Here is a 21,163-nt window from a genome sequence, read left to right as displayed (position 1 = left end):
AAGAGGAAGAGAAAGAGAGGCATGTGTTGTAAATTGCACATGCTAATCTCAGGCAGCCAACTGTGAATAATCAATGTATTTCTAATTTGATGAACTCAATGAATTTTTTTTAGTTAACCAGATAAGGATGTGTTTCAAGATCTTCATTTTGCAAAGTGGAATTCAAATCCTTGTGCGACTAAATGAGTTAGGTAAAATATTTGTAAATCACCACTTCTAACTACATAAGCAGGTTGAACCATGCAAGAGGTAAACATATAACCTAAATAAGGAAAAGTTAAAGCAACCATTAACAATATAAATATTTAACTAAAATGCCACCCGAATAACTACTATTTCAGATTTGTCATATCGGAAAGAAAGAAAGAAATGTGTACTCGTGGATCAGGGGCGGACCCACTTGAGGCCAAGTGGGGTCGGCCGCCCCCACTAGATTTTCAAATTTTTTATTTTTCTTGAGGTTTTTCCAGGTTTTTTCCTATGATTTTTTGATTTCGCCTCCACTGAATTTTCATCTTGGGTCCGCCCCTGTTGTGGATGACCATAAGTTGGAAAGTATAAGAGATGCAAAGAAAAAAGGAAGAATGCTGAAGTCGACAGTACTTACTTTGTATATATTATGGCTTCTTTAATGGTTCTATCATAATCATCTGCATTTCGGAAGAAAAGTACTCTTAGTCATAGAATTAAAGAGATGCATTTCTACATGGCCAAATCCTCTAACAAAGAGTTTGCACCAATAACTTTGCTATATTCAGCTCTCCTTCATCCTTGTGAAAAAATTTAATCTTGTGTCTGGCAGAACTCTTCAATTTTAAAGCTTATATTATATCAAATTCGTTAATCTGAAACATCACTTGTCAAGCTCATTTAAAGTACGGTGAATTGAATACTACATGAGCAAGACCTAGTTCACAATTTATGACATGATAATGTGCCCTGGAGCAATACTCTGAGCACGTTAACATTCAGAACTTATTCTGATAATGCTGCTTTTGTGTTTACTAAATACCAGTATTAAATAATTCGATAGAAAGATATGGCAAATGGACTGTATATAAGCCCACTTTATACCCTCTTTTATAAGAACTGATGAAATGGAAAAATGATCATGCACAACTTGTCATGAAGACTTTAAGATAAGGGAATTATGAGATCCAAATTATGTGGACAAAGATACCGTGACATACCAAAACTATAATTAACAGGCCTGAGATTACGGCAAGACCGAGTTATTCCAGCAGTTCGAATACCATTCAGAAGTATCTGTTCTCTTTTCTGACGTTGCAGCGCCCTCTGTTTCTTCTGTCAAATGAGCAGCATACCCACACTTAGTGAAAACAAAAGAAATTGTGAAACTATAAATTGACTCCTTGAAAACCCCATGCTTAAAGTCACTATCAAGCAAAGTGGGAAAACAACAGCAAAAGAACTGTAAAGTGCTGACCTTCTGAAGTTTTTCAAGGATAGGAATGGCATTAGTTTCAACAGTCCTACTAACAACAGCTTCCCATTTAACTTCACTGGATGACAATTCATCCTATCATATATGGAAAAGGCAGAAACATAAATGGCATCCAGTCACAAGGAATGATACAGGGAAGAGTAAATGCTATCTTACCACAATCTTGTAGAACTCTTCAAGATTTGTTGCCAGGGTTTCCCACTGAGAGTTGATTGCTGGCACAGTATCCTTCACATTAACTCTTGGCTTGGATTCAAAAGTGAGAACTTCTTTGTATAGTCTATAGCCAATTGTTGCATTTCCATCATACCTGCAACCAAGAGAGCAGGAATTACACCAGAAATGAAGCTCACTGCAAAAATAGTGCACAGTACTTACCAGAATGCAGTTCCATGTTCATCTCCGGCAAGCTTATCTTTTCGAAAAGTAGAAACTTCAGTACCACTTTTTATAGCGTGGTTGATATATGACACAATATCATCTTGCTGTAAAAAAAAACAAACAGGTTCAGAAACATCAAAGAGAAATAAAATTCAATAGCTAGCTTTCGGAATTTTTTTCAGTTAAGTTCTTAACGAAATTAAGCCCCTATTTGGTTTAGATAAAAATTGGATCTTTAGTAATTTTTATAAAAGTTAATGGAATGTGTGATTGAAAAGTTGTGAGTCTCGTGACATGTGTGGTTATAATTAATTCTTGAGTTTGACTTTAAGCCTGTTTGGGAGCGATTTTTCCCCCAAAAAATTGATTTTTTTGACCGTTATCTCACTATTCCAGCCTTACTTTTTGACTTCTTTACGCACAGGTAATCCCCACTTGTCTCTTAACAGTCAAAAAATCAATTCTCAAAATCAATACCGAACAGGCCCTTAGTTTTAGTCTAAATTTTAAGCTGAACGAAAACAGGGGCTAAAACTACTCCAAATGCAGTTCACAAAGTTCCCATCATATATAAAATAGCAGTAACATCATAAGAAAAGGGACGTTTGGAAGCTATACATCAGCTCGAACTTCACAAAGTGCTTTAAGAATAAATAGACGAACTGTTGGATCAAGTTCTTTGTATATAGATATCTCCTCTCTGAAATGTAATGGCAGCAACAAAACAATAGTTGATCAGTTACAGTATACATGACATCAGTAATTATAAGATGAACAGACGCCATACCCTTTGGCTCCATTTAAAGGAAAATCTCCCTCAGCAACCTGCGACAAAATGAAAGACATGTGCAATAGCATCTTTTAATTCACAAGGGAAATTCTTAGCAATTAAAAGCTTGACCTACCCATGGCCACCACATCATAAGTTTCTTACTAAGAACAATCACCCAAGCATCAGAACTGTCCAGTGTTTTGCTCACCGGATGTATTCCCTGAAACAATTAAGTCACGTCTTCAGACTGATAAGAATAACAAGGAAAACACATAATAAAACAACAAAAGATAATAAGACAAACATAGAGTCAAATATAGGCGGCAATTTATCAATCAAGTCTTATAATCTGGAAGAAAAAAATGTATACAATATTTATTCAATTTCAGGAAAAGTTCTCCAATCTTTCAAAACATGGCCCAGTCATTTGTTAAGAGTAATTGCAATAGTAAACTTCTAAAAACAAATTAGCACCAATTCCATAAAATAGGTAATCAACCTACCTTTTATAAAAAATAAAATTATTTTCAATTAGGTCAATTGAACATTTCTTAATAAATGTTTTTTTTTTCCCGAACTGCCAAATATTCACATTCAAACATGACATAAAGATAACGCTAAAAGAACAGATCATTGACAATTCATTATTACTTAATTCTGAAAAAATTAAAAATCAGAAAGATAAAGAAAATGAAATAAATTGGGAGTTCATGAGTAACAAAAGAAAAAAAAGTGAAAATGAAACCTTCAAAAGGGCTTTGTGAAGCTGACCAAGCAACTTGTTCTGCTCAATCAGCGCATGTTCTATCTCTTCAGCAGATACTTTTATATTGCTCTGCATCACTGGCTCGAAAACCTATAATTACATATCAAAGAACCTCAAACATTCACACCTAGACAAAAGGATTAATATAATTACTTAAGATTCACAGAACAGAGGCATCCGTCCAGTAAACTTGTATATAACTGCATACATGTCTGCAAAATTTCATGAATGAAAATTCTATTTTCCCTTGACATAACGAGGCATAACGAAGGAGCCTAATGTACAATGCGGTTATAGATTCTTTCAATTTCTGTTTCCTAATCTGGCCATGGATATTTATGCTACTATAACTTGTGCATCAAACTGGCAAGATAAAAGCTTTTAAGATGGGCCGGGCAAAACACTCCCTTTCCTACCACAGGCTCGCATAGAATACTGAAGAAATTTCTTCGTTTAACGGTTTATGCCAAAAATTTTAACCTTTCTCCAATCAGTTTTTCCCAAAGATGGAAAAATAAATTCATGCATGCCCAAGCACAGATTAGAATTACACGTAAACTGCAAAATAATTAAGAATGAAAACAAACGCATTTGAGGAAATTCCAGAAAATATATGAAAAGGACGGATATTACGTTGAGAAAATTGAGAACTGAAGCCAATTCCCCGTGCTGACGAAGCTTTTGCCGTGCTAGCTCGACTTCCACCGCCGTGGGCGACGACTCTGAGATGACTATTACGTCGTCGCTTTGCACATTTCCGCCGGTCATGGTATTTAGAGAGAGAAATTTTAGAGCGAAGAAATGACGTGAAGAAGAAAATTATTAACAAATGAGATTTAAGGGGGGAACTCAAGGGTTAAATGTGAATTTTTTTCCTTTTCCCGCCTAATTCACAGGGATTTTAATTTGGAGGAAATTTCAACAAATTTCCTTTTTTTTTTACCTAGTCATTTGTAAAAATGTTCAATTTAAAAAAATTTAGACCAAAATACCTTTATTAACAATTTTTAATTCCACACTAATACAAAAAAATGGACATTTTTGTAAAATTGTTATTGGCGAATAAAATTTTGACACATAACCTGCCATATTTATTTCAAAAGTATACATGTCAAATCACAATAAATGCTATATTTTTCGTTGATTCAGAAATGTCGAGAACGACATTTTCCAATGTAAAGAATTGTCATGTTCAAAATAAAATGTCATTCTAGACAAATGAAACGATGTTCAAATGTCGAGAATGTCTCCGTGACACAAACGTGATTTTTTCATTTTTTTTAATGAAACGGTATTCAAATGTCGAGAATGTCTCCGTGACACGGAGACGTGATTTTTTCGTTTTTTTTAATGAAACAATGTTCAAAAGTCGATAATGATATATGTAATATCGAGAATGTCTCCGTGACACGGAGGCACTTGCCTCCATGTCACGGAGACGTGATTTTTTATTTTTTTTAAAGTATCATATTTTTTGTTTTCACGTTATTTTTTTAAAGTATTATATATATATATATATATATATATATATATATATATTTTGTCGTTCGAATTTATTTTAATGTAACTTCTCATGGAAGTCACTTCTCAAAATTCATGACAAATTGATAAAAAATCAAATGTCGAGAATACCATTGCAAAATGTAGCTTTTCATTAAGGGTATAATAGACAAATTGACACTAAATTCAAATGAGTGAACACTTTTCAACTTATACCCTTAAAATTGGACATTCTTGAAAATGCCTCTTTAATTTGAAGGTTAATCAGCGCATTCTTACTCCTTCGTGTTATTATGCAAAAAGTCTTTCACTTTTTATTTTTTGACACTTTTACTTTTACTTTTATCTTTTATTACAAAAATCATCATTTTCATCAAATTTCTCTAGTAAAATAAAAAATATATCCCTTATTTAAAAAAAAATCATAAAAAAGAAAAGAGAAGTCAAAGTATAATTGCAATTATACTTCCAAACTTTTTTAAAAAGTGTAAATGAATTCAAATATATTATTAAAAGAGTTATTAGCACAAAACATCCATACCTTTCATTATTATTGTGTAAAATGCTCGTACCTTTCATTATTATTGTGTAAAATGTCCTTATCTTTCATTTTTGACATTTTCACCCTTATTTTATATTTCATTGAAAAAAATCATTATTTTCATCCATTTTCTCAATTAAAACAGGAAAATGACAAATATACACTCCTCTTTAAATAAAGAAAAATAAAGAAAAGAAAATTAAAAAAAAAAACAAATTGCAACTATATTTCCAAAAATTTCGAAGAAGTACGAATAAATATTTAAAAAATAAATAATTAAAAAAGAAAGTGATTTTTTAATTATTTATTCGAAATTTATTTGTATTTTTTTGAAAAATTTGAGAGCATAATTGTAATTTGTTCCTTATCTTTCTTTTCTTTATTTTTGTTTAGAGAGGAGAGAATATTTGTTATTTTACATTTTTTAATTGAGAAAATGGATAAAATAATAATTTTTGCAATTAAATATAAAAATAAAGGTAAAAATGTCAAAAAATGAAAAGTAGAGACGTTTTGCATAATAATAATGAATGATATAAACGTTTTGTGCTAATTACCTTTTTAATAATTTATTTGGACTCATTTGTATATTTTTAAAAGTTTGGGAGTATGATTGCAATTTATTATTTAACTTTTTTTTTCTTTTTTCTAAGTTTATTTAAATGGAAGATATATTTGTCATTTTACATGAAAAATTTGATAAAAATGATTATTTTCACAATAAAATATAAAAGTAAGGGGTAAAAATGTCAAAAAATGAAAGGTATGAATGTTTTGCATAAAGGTAATGACGTTTTGTGCTAATTACCCTTAATTTGAAATGTTCACTATTCGTTTGAAAATAACATACTGTTCCGTAGTGATTATGAGAATTGATTTTTTGACCGTTGGAGAAAAAATCGAGTCCCACCTATAAGTGAAGAAGTTAAAAATGACTATTGAAATAGTAAAATAATGATCAAAAAATTGATTTTTTGAGTGAAAAATTGCTACCAAACGTGGGCTAAACATTTGTTTGACCAATTAAAATTTTAGCTCCCGTTTGGCCCCCATTTTCTGAAAATGAAAATGAGTAAATTAATGTTTTTTTCTTTTTAAATGAGTAGTTGAAAAAGAAAAAAAATTCGATTTGAGTGTAATATTATTTTATGGAAGATTGTGTGGTTGAAGTTATAAAAGAGAAAAATGTAATGGAATTTAATGGGGGCCAAAGGAGGGCTTAAGACATTTTTCTGACTTATTTTCAACTACACAGTCTCTAATAAAATAATATTATACATAAATTTAAAAAAATTATTCTTTTTCAACCACACATTTATCCAAAAATTATTATTTTATAATATATTTTACCTAAATGTTTTATTATAATAGGGTCAGACTAAATAAATAAATAGTGGGTAATCAGCACAAAACGTTCATATCTTTCAATGTTATTGTGCAAAATGTCTTTACCTTTTATTTTTTGACATCTTCACCTTTATTTTCACATTTTATTGTGGAAAATGTCATTTTCTCAATAAAAAATATGAAATATCGAATATACCCTCCCATTTAAATAAAGCCATAAAAAAAGAAAAATTAAAAAACAAATTGCAATTATACTCCCAGACTTTTTGAAAAACTGCTAATGAGTCCAAATAAATTATTAAAATAGTAATTAGCACAAAATATTTCTAATTTTTCTATATTATTGTGCAAAATATCCATGCCTTTAATGTTTTTAGCATTTTTTTCACCCTTATTTTCTCATTGCATTGCGAAAATCATCATTTTTATCAATTTTCTCAATTAAAAAGCTATAAAATGACAAATATACCATCATATTTTAATTAAAATAAATAAATTGCAACTATACTCCCATAATTTTCAAAAAAAGTACAAATAAAGTTATTTATTTAGAATTTATTTGTAATTTCTTGAAAATTTTGAGAACAAAGTTTCAAATTGTTTTTTATTTTTGTTTTATTTAAATAAGAGGGTGTATTCATCATTTTATATCTTTTAATTGAGAAAATTGAAGCAAATAACGATTTTCATAGTAAAATGTGAAAATAAAAGTGAAAATGTCAAAAAATAAAAGTTAGAGACGTTTTGTACAATAATATTGAAAGGTCTGAACGTTTTGTACTAATTATCATTTTAATAATTTATTTGATCGTTTGTAGTTTTTTAAAAATTTGGGAGTATATTGCAATTCGTTATTTAAATTTTTTTTCTTTTTGTTTTATTTAAACAGGATGGTATATTTGTCATTTTACATTTTTAATAAGAAAATGACCTTTTTCTATAATGAAATGCGAAAATAGAGAAGAAAATGCCCAAAAATGAAAGATAGGTACATTTTGTACAATAACATTGAAAGATAAAGACGTTTTATTTTGATTACCCAATAAATAATTTATTTGCTTATCGTATGAATGAGTTAAGAGCCTATTTGAACCACATATTTATTGAGGAATGCATTTTGAAATGGTAATGTTATAAAGAATGTGTAGTTAAAAAATAAAGAACGGTTGAATTTGTGTATAATATTTTTTTATTGAAGCGTGTGGGTTGAAAAAAAAAAGAAAAATATATTTTGAAAATAATGGAGATCAAACAAAGGCTAAGTTACTCATTTTGACATTAAGTCCTTGTTTGGCGTAGATTAAAAATTTCAAGTCAACAATTAGTTTTAACTACTAGTTCATAAAACTCACAATTTTCAACCATGTATTTTATCAATTTTATCAAAATCTAACCATTTCTTAGCTACTTTCTTTAAAACTTATTTTTTCTTAAATTCCCGTTTCAATCATACATTTTTCTAATAAAATAATTTTACGAGTAAATTCAATTTTTATTTTTTTATTTCTCAACTACATATTCTGGAAAAAAATTATTGTTTACAAAATTTATTCTCAAAAAATATAACTCAAATGAGGTAATTGTTATTTTTAAAAATAAGCCCTTGTTTGGCTATTGCTTATAAATTATTTATAATTGATCAAATTAATTTTTTATTAATATATTTTATTTTTGCAAATCGGTATATTTATCGAAAATACTTTTTAATTAGTGTCCGTATAAAATGTTGGAACACAAATTGTGGTTTGCAATATATTTAGTGTGTATTTGAGCTACATTATTTTTTAAAAATGAATTTTGGAATAGTTGATTGATGGAAAATGTGTGGTTCAAAAAATAGGAAAACATTGTGGATTTGCGAGTAATATTATTTTATTGAAAAATATGTGATTGAAATGATGTCAAATCACTGTTTAATGATATATTTTTTCAAAAATAATATTGCTCAAACAGGGCCTTAACTTCATTATGCCTTAGGCTTCATTTTTCTTTTTCTTTATTTGTTTTCAACCACGTATTAAAATAAAATTACAAATCAATAAAAAAAAATTCTTATTTTTCAAACAACACATTATCCAAAATATAATAATTATTACAATTCAAAAATGCATTTTTGATGGAGCCCAAACAAAGGCTATATTCTTCATATAATTTGAAATCAAATATTAGTTTTAATCACGCATTTATAATTATATTATTTACTCATTCTGTAGGATTCATAACTTATGTTCATTATAATCTCATAGTAATAAACCCAAACAAAATGAATACATGTGGCTTTCCATTTTTATCGTTATTAACTTGCATATAAAATTCTTCATTTGATTCTCTTCTAACTTGAATTTTAATTTTGAATTTTTTCACATAATCAAGACATCACTTCATATCTCGACCAATGTCGACAATTATATTTCTAGGTATCTGGAGTTCAATTAATTTTTAATACGATTCTATCCTAGACATCATCTACGTAATTTATTTTTAATTTAAAATGAGTGTATGTTGGGTTCATGTACAATTTTTTTAATAGGTATAAATTTGTATTGATCAAAATTATTTACATCTATTCCAAGCGTACCCGGGCATTCAAAGTAAAACATTATAAAGATCCAATGATCTAGTAATCCAAACCAAGTGACAAAATTTAAATCAAAACATTACAAACTTGGCTAATCTAGAACCCAAAGTACCAAACTATTGACAAAATCAAATCCTCTTGGACAACAATCTGAAGTGGCCACCTTATTAGAGATCGTGCCACAAATCAAGAAACAGATTACAACAAAAATAATTAGGTGAGATTCAAGGGTATAACAGCCAATCAATCACAAGAATCAAGCCCCGCATCAGTCACCAATCTCACGGCCACAATTCTAGCTAGCTTCTCTAGAACAATATTCTCTTCCTAAAATAGTTTTTCAATCTTTGTATATATAGAGCATATGATTTTTCTGCAAAAAATTCAATGCTATATTGTAATTCATTTATCGATATACATTTAAAATTAAAGTTCCATCATGATATCAGGAGCAGTCCCCTCCAACGAGAATTCGATCCTCACTTCCCACACTCCAATCTCAACACCACCATCCCCAATCGAAACCCCCCTAATTGCCCTAAACATCTGTGCTCAACTAAATGACAAGCTCACCCCTTCCACTTTTCCTTAGTAGCATTCACAGTTGAGGCCCTTCTAATCGAATATAATCTTCTAGATTATGTCACTAGTGATCACCCCTATCCTGTACCCAATGCCAATCCTGAATCATCTCTTCAAAAAGCCCACTAGGTCAGACAGGATAAACCGATCCTTAGTGCCATCCTAGCTTCTACCACCACCATAATCACCTCATTTATCTCGGCCGCCAAAACTTCAAAGGAAGCATGGCAAAAGTTACACAATATGTACGAAAGTAAGTCTTGCACCAGAGCTATGCAACTCAAAGAAGAACTCACTTTGATTAAGAAAGACACAACAAAAGCATTCAAGAATACCTTCATATGGTAAAGTCACTTATAGACAAAATTGCCCTAATTGATAATCCAATCTCTAATGATGATCTCACTCTCTACATTCTCCATGACTTGGGGTCCGATTACCGTGAGATTGGTTACTGATGCAAGGTTTGATTCTTGTGATTGGCGGACTGTTACACCCTTGAATCTCACATAATTATTTTTGTTGTGATTTATTGCTTGATTGGTGGCATGATCTCCGATACTATGATGAAACTTTAATCTTGACTGTATATTGATAAAATGAATTACAATACAGCAATATTTTTTTTTACAGAAGAATCATATGCTCTATATATACAAAGATTGTAAAACTATTCTAGGAAGACAATATTGTTCTAGGGAAGATAGCTAGAATTGTGGTTGTGAGATTGATACAGGTCTTGATTCTTGTGATTGACTGGTTGTTACACCCTTAAATCTCGTCTAATTATTTTTGCTATAATCCGTTGCTTGATTTGTGGCATGATTTCTAATACATCCCCGCAAGATAGGGCTGCCATCCGCAAGTCCAGTCTTTTTTTGGTCTGACCACAAGTCCAATCTTGGTTATTAGTTAGTTGGTTCGTTGCCTTGACAATGGCTTTGTGAGAAGATTTGCAAGCTGATCTTGGGTATTTATATTATGAACTTTCAGCATACATTTTTGAACTATATCTCTAACAAAATGCAGGTCTACTTGAATATACTTTATCTGGGATTGTCGAACAGGGTTAAGGCTGAGTTGTGTTGCATCGAAGTTATCACAAAGCAATTTTGGTGGGGAAGAAATGTTTAAGCCAAGGTCCTAAAACAGCGACAATAACCAAATGGTTTCTGATGCTGCAGTTGCAAGAGCTCTATACTCCGCTTTAGTACATGATCTTGCAATGGCCCATTGTTTTTTTTGAGCTCCACGAGATCGATTTTTGACCAAGAAAGCAGATGTAGAACTTTTATCATCATAGTTTCCCATTTGCAACCCACTGGTTAGCAGTGAGGTGGTGGGAGAACTAATTCCCATATGCTGTGTCTCATTAGAGCTGTGAGCTTACCAGACATGGCACTTCTCTATTTAGGATCACAGAAGGCGTGACTCACACAACTTGGTTCAATGGTAGGTAGAATTGGGTGTTTGGTAATTGAGTGGCCCAGAAACTATGATGATAAAAGTTCCACATCTGTCTACATATGCTTTCTCAGTCAAAATTTGATCTCTTGGAGCTAAAAAAAGAAAAAAACAAGGGACCATTGCAAGATCATCTACTGAAGCGGAGTATAAAGCTCTTGTAACTGCAGCATCAGAAACCATTTGGTTATTGTCGCTGTTTTAGAAACTCGGCTTAAACATTTCTTCCCCACCAAAATTGCTTTGTGACAACTTGGGTGCAACACAACTCAGCCTTAACCCTGTTCAACATTCCCGAATGAAGTATATTCAAATAGACCTGCATTTTGTTAGAGATATAGTTCAAAAAGGTATGTTGAAAGTTCATCATGTAAATATCCAAGATTAGCTTACACATCTTCTCACAAAGTTGTCAAGGCAACAAACGGACCAACTAAGAACCCAGATTGGACTTGCAGATGGCAGCCCTATCTCATGGGGGCGTATTAGAGATCATGCCATAAATTAAGCAACAGATCAAAACAAAAATAATTAGGCGAGATTCAAAGGTGTAACAGCCAGTCAATCACAAGAATAAGCCCTAAATTAGTTACCAATCTCACGACCACAATTCTAGCTAGCTTTCCTAGAACAATATTGTCTTCTTAATATAGTGTTGCAATCTTTGTATATATAGAGCATATGATTCTTCTGTTAAAAAAATCATTGTTGTATTGTAATTCATTTTATCAATATACAGTCAAGATTAAAGTTCCATCACACTTGACTTTCAACAAGCAGGCAGCCGGAATATAATGCATCCAAGTGGACGAAACAGCTACCTTGAAGACCTTTGACTGGAATTCAAGGCAGGTTGCATTAAAAACCATGATAGCTGGACAAAATAGGCCTCATTTGCTGTTACCATAATTCAAGCAGTTGGACAACCAAGCTGCTTGAAAACCTTAATTAATCTAGCAAATCTTTAATGGTTGACAAATTCAGCCATTAAACTGAAAACCTAAGCAACTGGATGGTAAGCTGCTAGCTAACAGAATTAATAGCCGAAATGATCACTGAACTTTAAAAATCACTTAAGTTATCATTGAATTTTACAAAAAGTTTTCACAGGCTAACTGAACTTTGTAAAAGGTTTCCACAGGGTCACTAAACTTTGCAAAATGTTTCCACGGCGTCACTAAACTTTAAAAATTATCTCATTTATCACTGAACTCTGCAAAAACTTTCCCAAGTGACTCCTAGGAAAGTTTTTGCAATATTTAGTGACCCCATAGAAGTCTTTTGACAAGTTTAGTAATGAATTGAGTGATTTTTGAAGTTTAATGACTCTATGTAAATCTTTTGCAAAGTTCAGTGATGACTTGGGTGATTTTTAAAGTTCAGTGACCCAGTAAATTTTTTTTACAAAATTCAGTGACCATTTGGATTATTAACCCTTAACTAACAAGATGAATTCAATATTTTGGTTGCATGTGGGACTAAATCACAGCCTAATCAAGCTAGAGTTTAAATTTGGCTAAAAAAAGTTCAAAAAAGTTTGAATTTTGAATTTTATGCCAAAACAGGAAAATATATTACTGCAAAAGCAATCAACAATGAAAAATACTGCAAGTAGTTTGTTTGGGAAATATTTTGAATTTTGGCCAGCCAAGTACAAACATTTGAAAAAAGATTTTCCACTTTGGGAAACCAAATATTGCACAAAGCAGATAACATTGTTGAAAAAATATGCTACACAAACATGTTCAAAAACAGGGTACACACATGTCAACACATGATTGGACTATTTGAAAAATAAAAACAACAAACACCAAATCATCTGCCGCTAAATCAGTCTGTTTTTTCTTCCCTGTCTTTAAGCCTGGACAAACATCATATTCCTTGCGGAAATACTGCGTGATCTATTTGACTAATTCAAATTATCAAAAGAAATTTGACTAAATTGTCCAAACAAGTAATACACGGCTTGGCCAAAACTTGGGAAATCAAAATAAGATTAAAATCTGCACGATATCAAAATGCCAAGAACACCATGAATTTTGAAAAGCAATACCAACAATATGCTGGCTGGATGAACAACCAAAACATTGCCAACGAACGAAGAGAGTCCAATAAGCAGGTAGCTGGATGGTGAAGTGAGTACCTACCTCGAACGAGTTGCAGTGGCAGCTGATCTGTAAGGAGTCTAAACTAGCTGCCAGCCAAAATCAACCAAAATTGAAATTGTCCCTTTCTTTTGAACAAACTGGCCAAACTGAAGTGCTACTTGAGCTTTAACAAAGCATGCAACTTTGAAATTACACTGATAATAATACCCGATCCCGTGGACGGTCTTCAATACTTCTAAGAATTTTTAAAGAAAGAGAAGCTCCAAGAAACTACTCTTATCGAGTCTTCTAATGAGACAAAGAAAACTTGAACATCTAAATAGAAGGATGAGCAAAGCTCTGATTTTTCTGGACGAATGATGTATGAATCTGACCAAAGTAAAAGTTTCAAAACACCCAAGAAAACCTGTCATTTTGGCGAAATTGAGGCTCCAAGAACTTGAAATCCACAAAACTAAAAAATATATGAATCTGAATAGATTTTAATAAAATCTGCAGTTCTAAATTCAAAAATGCCAAGGAAAGTAAATTCCGACAAAGAAGAATGAGCCCACAATGCATGAGGAAACTCTAGTGAGTGTTTCTCTTGCTAGAGTTTGAGAGCATCTCTATCTAAGCTTCTACATTGTAACTCATTTATGTACATTTTACAGGCATACATAATTTATTAATTTCTTAAGATATATTTGTAGGATCCTTTATTGTGCACCCGTCAATTTACAAGAGAGGTAAAATAATTTTGGATGAAAACTTTGTCGTGTCATATAATGTGCAAAGCATGTTTGAAAAATCAGTAGGTAAAAGTTATTGCTAACATCTGATCCTAGACATGTTTAGATAAGTTATTTTCTTACTTTAGGGAAAAAAAAAATTATTTTGAAGTAATTCATATGTAATTGTACAAAATAGAACGTAAATAAATTTCTCATCTACTAATAAGTAAACCTGTCAAGCTTAGCTAAATATACTATGGGCTGTGGCAGAGTCAGAGTCAAAAAAATTTATTACGAGGACAAAGAGCCGTTAAGGACTTTTTACAGAACTTTGACCACCAAAACATTCATTACCATCAAAAAGCTCATTCTCGTTGACACTTGATAGATGTTGGAGACTAAAACTTCTCGTGTATAGTTTGAGGATGTGTTCACCATCAATGCTATAAGTGAAAGACAATTGTGCAAATTTTCTAAAGAAAATGCAAAACTGGAGGTGATATCCAGCAAAGAGGGTTGGGCTGGACAAAACTCTCAAATTGAACCGATCGAATCGGATTAGTCTTGAACTGAACCGAATGAGTAGTTCTTCTTAAGTTAAATACCTGAACGGGTGTTTGAATCGAGAATTGACGGGCTTCGAACTAAAGAACCGAATCACCCTACTTTTTTTAATTTATTTATTTTAAATAAGGCAAATTCTTTTATTTTTTCTAAATAAATTTGCTAACTAATTAATTTAACTCAAACTTAAAATATGATTTTTCTATTTCTAATTTTTAATCCAATTCCAACTTAATCAAATTGACTTAAATTTTATTGAAATCTGTTATTCTATAATAGTGTTGTTTTTACTGTTCTGGAGATATCGAATTGAAGCTTGATAACATTTCTCTTAATTATTGTGAACTCGCTATCTTTCTCTTCCTGTGATTTTAACAATCAAATCTATGAAAAACTCAATAAAGAGAAATGCAAAGGACAAATAAGATTGAATTATATTATTTTGTAAGAACTAAAATTGAATATTTAATTAGTTGAATTAATGTAGTTTTGTAAATTTTAAAAAATTTAATTATAGTACGTCACCCGAAAATCGAATGAAACCAAACCGAACCCGAATGATTTCATAATTAAATTTGGAGCCAATAGTTCCACTTATTAAATACCCGAAAATTTCGTGTCAGATTCGATTCTCAAACCGAATCATGTCCAGCCCCAAAAGAGGGTTACAGACAAAAGGATTGCAGCTGCCAATATTGGTGAAAAAAATGGAAAGAAAATTTTAAGGTCAAAGGAAAATTTCAACGTGCTAGCCAGCCTTTCCTATGCAGTCCAGTATCCCACACTATATTTTTCGAGCATTCAATTGATTAAGCATTTTATTTGAACAATATAGACCCAAAATTGATGGGTTTTCTAGAGAAGATAAACAGTGTCGGCCTTGAGAATTTAGAGGTCCTAGGCGATTAATTATTACGAGGCTCTTCAACATAATATTTTATTCTACAAGTGTAATACTATTTAAATATTTAAATAATTAACACGTTTATATTTAAAAGAAGACTTTATACAATTCAAAAGATAAAGTAGCAAAATAAAACTTCTCACGCAACCCAAGAGATTTGCCTTCTAAATTTTGAAAAATTACCATTCCAATTAGTGGCAACTAATGTGAACTTCATCTTCAAGTGTCAAACTGTAAAAATCTCATTGTGAAAAGTAAAAAGAGATCTTAAGTAAAATCTAGTAATTCACCTCCATTTCGTCCTTCTCAACATGCACCTATAACCTATTTATACGATTTAGACTACCTAAGGCACCAAGACCCATTAGCCAGAACTCACAAACTTGATCTAGACTGTGTTACGTGCCTCTTGTAAAGCGATTATTGAAGAGATAACAGTTGAATCAAAATAAATCAAAAAACAACATCCTAGAAGATCATTAAGAAATATAAATATTAAATAACAATATAAAATTGGAAAATCCTCATACAAATCCTGAAATCCACCCCACTACATTGTCACCGGAAGTCTGGATTTTGGAAATACCAATTACCGACTACAAAAGCAAAAGAAATTGACAAATTGAAAGTCACCAGCCAGCCTAACAACTTTATATGTATATATAGCTATTCAATTTTCCATGTTGGCACAACATCCCGTAAAATTCAGGTTTGATCATTCAATGGGAGGGCCTACAATTCTGTTCAGATCAAATGTATTTATATATATGAAAAAAAAAATTATATTTCTAATAAATAAATTAAAATCAGTGACTACTTAAATAATGGAATTTGGCCAACAAAACCAGTCATCTTCAAACAAGTGGCCGCCCCTTCTTCTTTATTTTTCTTAAGAAAAAATAAATAAATTGTGGGTTTGTTACCTCAATGCAACACTTCAACAGCCAACAGGAAGATGAAGAGGAAGTACTCAGTTGGTCGGATAATCAGATTTCTTGCCGGAGCTTTTGCTGGTAGTCTTCAGGGATTGTCCAATGATCAATTGGTAGTAAAGATTGTATTTAAGCTTCTCTCTCATTCTCATGTTTTGAACAGCCATTCCTCTGCCCCTTTTCTCTCCTTTTTTTTTTAAAGAGATTTTGAGGGTTTTGTATTGATATGGGTTTTGGGCCACTCTTTTTTAAGAGGCTCCCTTAAAATCGGGGCATAAGACAGTGGCCTTGCTTGTCTTGGGCCAGGGCCGGCCCTGCATGGATAAAAATAGAAAAACTGAACATACATCATTCTTATAGTCGAACTGTAACAAAATGACCAGAATGAAAATCAAGAAGAAGTTAATCAAAAAGCATTCTCGTTCTTTCATTTTATACTTAACACCGACTGTGTCTCAGCCTCTCATTCGATGAATTCATAAAAGTTATCTACTTTTAATAATACAGTTCATGAGATCCAAAAATTATAATCTCAAAAAGTTAGACCAACTAGGAGTTAATTAGATTTTTATTTAATATTTGATTATACTCAAAACTAAGTGAAAATTACTTTTACGTAACTCCTTTTTTACAAATTTAAATAAGTCATTTTTTTTAATTTTAAGTAAAATGTTAATAAATTTTAAAAACGACTCTTACTTTATTCACACAGTAAGTAACTGATTTTTAACATATTTCAATTTTTTGTTAAAAAAACTTATTTATATATAAATAAGGTTTTTAGCCATAGCCAAAGCATGAACTTAAAAAGTTCACTTACAACTAACTTTACTAGAACTAAATAAGAAGTTTAAAAATAAATATTTTTTATTAACTAGGGTTGAAATAATTAAGTTACTTATTTTAACAATAAAACAAGAATACTGCCAAAAATAATAAAAGATTAAAAAAAAGTAATTAAGAAATTTTGCTCTATAAGGTTTGTCATAAAGATAAGGAAAAATTGCGGCCGAGGTACCAAACTTTTCGTTTATTAGCAAACTTTGTCCAAATCTTTAGTTTGTACCACCCACGATACCAAACCTTTTAAAAACTCGCAGTGGAAGTCCAAATGGATGGAAACTGTTAATTTGACCGTTAGTTGACCAAAGATTTAACATTGACCATTATCTTGACTAATTTTAAAAGGATAAAATGATAACTTTACATTTTTCAAAAAAAATAATTACAATATATTAATAATTAAATCAAAACACAAAACACTATTCATCTTCTTCTCCATTTGTTGACAGACTTTTCTCTCATAAAAGCCACAAGTAGTCGATCAAACAAGCTCCTTAGCCTTTCCTCACATGCATCAAACCTACATTCCTCAATTGGAAAATCGAGATCAAAACCAAATCCAACTTTCCCCTTAGACATATAATCAGCAGAAATTGTGGAAGAATTTTTGGTTTTTGCTTTCGCACTCAACCATCATTCTTGCGCACAATCAAGCTCTCACAATGTATGTTTTGGTGGGTGTCGATTTTGGTGGGATTTGGTTTTGTGGAATGGAGAAGAAGATGAATAGTATTTTTGTGTTTTGATTTAATTATTAATATATTGTAATTATTCTTTTTTGTTGAAAAATATAAAGTTACCATTTTATCCTCTTAAAATTAGTCAAAATAATGGTCAATGTTAAATCTTTGGTCAACTAACGGTCAAATTAACAGTTTCCATCCATTTGGACTTCCACTGCGAGTTTTTGAAAGGTTTGGTATCGTGGGTGGAACAAACTAAATATTTAGGCAAAGTCTATTAATAAACGAAAGGTTTGGTACCTCGGCTGCAATTTTTCCTAAAGATAAAACGCCTCATCTCGGACTAAGCAGGTGTAAAACGCCTCGTCTCACGTTTTTTATTTTATTCGCTCCTAGGTGCGACTATGCGAACTTTTTTTACACTTTTTTAATTTTAATTATTAAATGGTTTTTAGATTGATCTAAAAATTTAAAATAATATTAAAATAAGAAAAAATTATTTTACGCCTATACCTCGTCTAGCCCGAAGTTTGACTTTCACACTTCGTCACGCTTTTTTAGAACACCATATTTAATAACAATTTAGATTAAATTATAGGTTTGATTAAATACAAGAATTTATTACTCATTTATTAAAATTTATGATATACAAACACTTAATTTGCTGCTCTAGTATCAATGGTATTAGATAACATTATTCATCACAATTTGATTAAAATTCTATTAACGTGGACTACTTTTGAAAACAGCTTAGCCACGCCAGAAAGCAAAATATTCAATTTTTTTTTCACGTGATCTGCACGTGACCTCGATCGAATGTTTTGATTTGGTACCACACTAAGGTTAGGGAAAAATAATAAAACTGAGTTAGAATGATAATCCTACATAAGTTTGCATCTGTGGATGATTGTACTATTTATAAATAAAATTGTTCGTAATTTTTCTGAACGAAGACAAAATTGAGAATAGAAAGTAAGATTGATCGTTTAACTTCTTGTCTACAATTTGACGAGGATCGGACTATACAATAATTAAAAGATTTCAAGTCTATGAAGCTCTATGCTACACTCAGCCCCTGTTTGAGCCTCATTACATTAAATCCCATTACATTTCATTTTTTTTTCTCTTATTTTCAACCACACAATCTTCCATAAAATAATATTACACGTAAATCGAAAACTTTTCATTCTTTTTCAACCACTCATTTTTCAAAAAAATATTATTTCACCCATTAATTTTTCCACGTAATGGGGGCCAAACAGGGGCTCACTATAACAACCAAATTAAATGGCAGAATATAATAGATAAAAATATAATTTTTTTCTTTTTTATTGAAGTTTTTAATAATTGATAAGCAAGATATAACATAATATTGTTCTTAACAAATCAAGAGTTTGATGAATTAATGCATATGGATTCGTTAAAAATCTGGTGTTGATCTGGTTTTGGACTAATTGTTCAGACTAGTTTGATCTCATAAATGTGTGTGACATTTTCTTAGATATTATTGCCTAACGGAATTTTCTCACGACCACATCCTGACATATACTGTAGGCCTCTTCTAATCTTATATAGTGAAACAAATGATCTATTAAGTGCTAAGTACCTATGAATAATAAATTTAGGTCCCGTTTGAATCCCATTATTTGGAAAAATATATATTTTAAACAGTATTTTGATATCATTTCGATAAAATAATATTATACGCAAATTAAAAAAATTTCCTTATTTTTTAATTATACATTTTCCATCAATACACTATTCAAAAATACATTTTTATGAAAAGAATGAGGCTCAAACAAGGGCTTAATTCAAATTTTGGGACTCACCATACTTATTCACTAATAAACTAATGTGTCAAGTTTTTGATGCTACTATATATATCGAGCGTCAATTATCCTCTATTCACATCACGACACATGCATAAGAATTACTTCAAATGAGTAGCATTATTCTACTTCAAAAGGCGAAAGAAGTGGCGTAATTACTAATACTTCATTCTCACGATGAAGAAATTAGCTTATTCATTTACTTTTTGATACATAGAAAATGCCCGAATACAAATATTAATTCTATATCTTGCATAGCTTGGTACAACTCTCAAAGCAATTGTCCTTGTTTGCACCGCCTGCAATTTAAGAAAACACGATTCCAAGAAGCATATTAGGAAGCTAAAAGAAAAAACTCTAGATGTAAAAGAAGAAAAAGTAACTTTTAAGTTTATCCAGGCATATTTAAAAAAAATAAAAAAAATCTAAAAAACTTAAATCCGTTTGACTTAAAAAAAAATACTATTTTTTTAGGTTATTGTCAAGTGACATTATACAATATGATAGTTAGAACGATTTACGAAGTGATCTATAGATTTTCCATCTATACAAAATCCCGAAATATTGTGTATTACGTACCAGTAGGAGGGACGCAGATTTGCAGTGAACATCCAACAGCACAAAAACGCTCATAATCAGCAGTAGTACGAGGCATACAAGTATTCACACATTTCAAATAACATGGATACCTCTGTGAACCAGATGTTCCATTTCCCAGAAAACACTCATTATAGCATCCTCCCCAACAAGCATAAATACTCTGTCCATTCACACCAATTGCTACTACTACTACAACCACCACCATCACCGCCATCACCCTCACCAGAGTTCTAGCGCAGCTATTGTTCCTCCCCATTTAAACCTAACTCTTCTTCACCTTAGAAAAGTCGGTGTACCTGCCAATAATATTTATGTGCTTGCATGGGGAGAGGGATGGGTTAAATAAGAAAGAAAGAGACAAATGTATTTAATTTTATTGCTCATTCATTCATTGCATTTATAATGTGGATAGTTTTTCAAACTCGCCCAATTAATATATAAATTCTTTAATAGGTGAGAACAAAAAAATTAAGGAAAAGAATATTACACCCCCATTTAGCCCCGTCACATTATATTTCATTTTTTTCTCTTATATTTTCAACCATACCATCTTCCATAAAATAATATTATACGTAAATCAAAAAATTTTCA

The 21,163-nt window shown here is 31.2% G+C and overlaps 2 protein-coding genes and 1 long non-coding RNA gene across 3 annotated transcripts; all 3 read right to left on the bottom strand.

Annotated features, from left to right (window-relative positions):
- Window positions 1–6: 6 nt before the first annotated feature.
- Window positions 7–4,193, bottom strand: LOC111375882 (DDT domain-containing protein DDR4). Its single transcript, XM_022998793.1, has 11 exons — window positions 4,018–4,193; window positions 3,364–3,474; window positions 2,752–2,838; window positions 2,634–2,671; window positions 2,465–2,546; window positions 1,844–1,950; window positions 1,622–1,775; window positions 1,448–1,540; window positions 1,191–1,305; window positions 608–650; window positions 7–528 (listed from the first exon to the last, which is right to left on the bottom strand). The coding sequence occupies exons 1-11, from the start codon at window positions 4,150–4,152 to the stop codon at window positions 447–449; spliced, it is 1,047 nt and encodes a 348-aa protein (XP_022854561.1). The 5' UTR covers window positions 4,153–4,193; the 3' UTR covers window positions 7–446.
- Window positions 4,194–13,853: 9,660 nt separating this feature from the next.
- Window positions 13,854–16,813, bottom strand: LOC111375881. Its single transcript, XR_002699372.1, has 2 exons — window positions 16,609–16,813; window positions 13,854–13,910 (listed from the first exon to the last, which is right to left on the bottom strand). It is a non-coding gene; the product is annotated as an uncharacterized LOC111375881 (long non-coding RNA).
- Window positions 16,814–20,066: 3,253 nt separating this feature from the next.
- On the bottom strand, window positions 20,067–20,873 carry LOC111375880. Its single transcript, XM_022998792.1, has 2 exons — window positions 20,552–20,873; window positions 20,067–20,271 (listed from the first exon to the last, which is right to left on the bottom strand). The coding sequence occupies exons 1-2, from the start codon at window positions 20,826–20,828 to the stop codon at window positions 20,216–20,218; spliced, it is 333 nt and encodes a 110-aa protein (XP_022854560.1). The 5' UTR covers window positions 20,829–20,873; the 3' UTR covers window positions 20,067–20,215.
- Window positions 20,874–21,163: the final 290 nt, after the last annotated feature.

This window comes from Olea europaea, unplaced genomic scaffold (assembly GCF_002742605.1).
Source record: "Olea europaea var. sylvestris unplaced genomic scaffold, O_europaea_v1 scaffold1429, whole genome shotgun sequence".
NCBI classification, from domain to species: domain Eukaryota; kingdom Viridiplantae; phylum Streptophyta; class Magnoliopsida; order Lamiales; family Oleaceae; genus Olea; species Olea europaea.
This window is presented reverse-complemented; position numbering and strand designations above follow the sequence as displayed.

What these genes read in the sequence shown, in the direction of transcription:
- LOC111375880 (XM_022998792.1), bottom strand. Translation starts at nt 20,828, where the DNA reads ATGGGGAGGAACAATAGCTGCGCTAGAACTCTGGTGAGGGTGATGGCG. An exon ending in AATCTGCGTCCCTCCTACTG is followed by an intron (nt 20,272 to 20,551) that starts GTACGTAATACA and finishes CTTAAATTGCAG; the next exon opens with GCGGTGCAAACAAGGACAAT.
- LOC111375882 (XM_022998793.1), bottom strand. Translation starts at nt 4,152, where the DNA reads ATGACCGGCGGAAATGTGCAAAGCGACGACGTAATAGTCATCTCAGAG. An exon ending in CCTTTAAATGGAGCCAAAGG is followed by an intron (nt 2,547 to 2,633) that starts GTATGGCGTCTG and finishes ATTACATTTCAG; the next exon opens with AGAGGAGATATCTATATACA. An exon ending in GAACATGGAACTGCATTCTG is followed by an intron (nt 1,776 to 1,843) that starts GTAAGTACTGTG and finishes TCTTGGTTGCAG; the next exon opens with GTATGATGGAAATGCAACAA.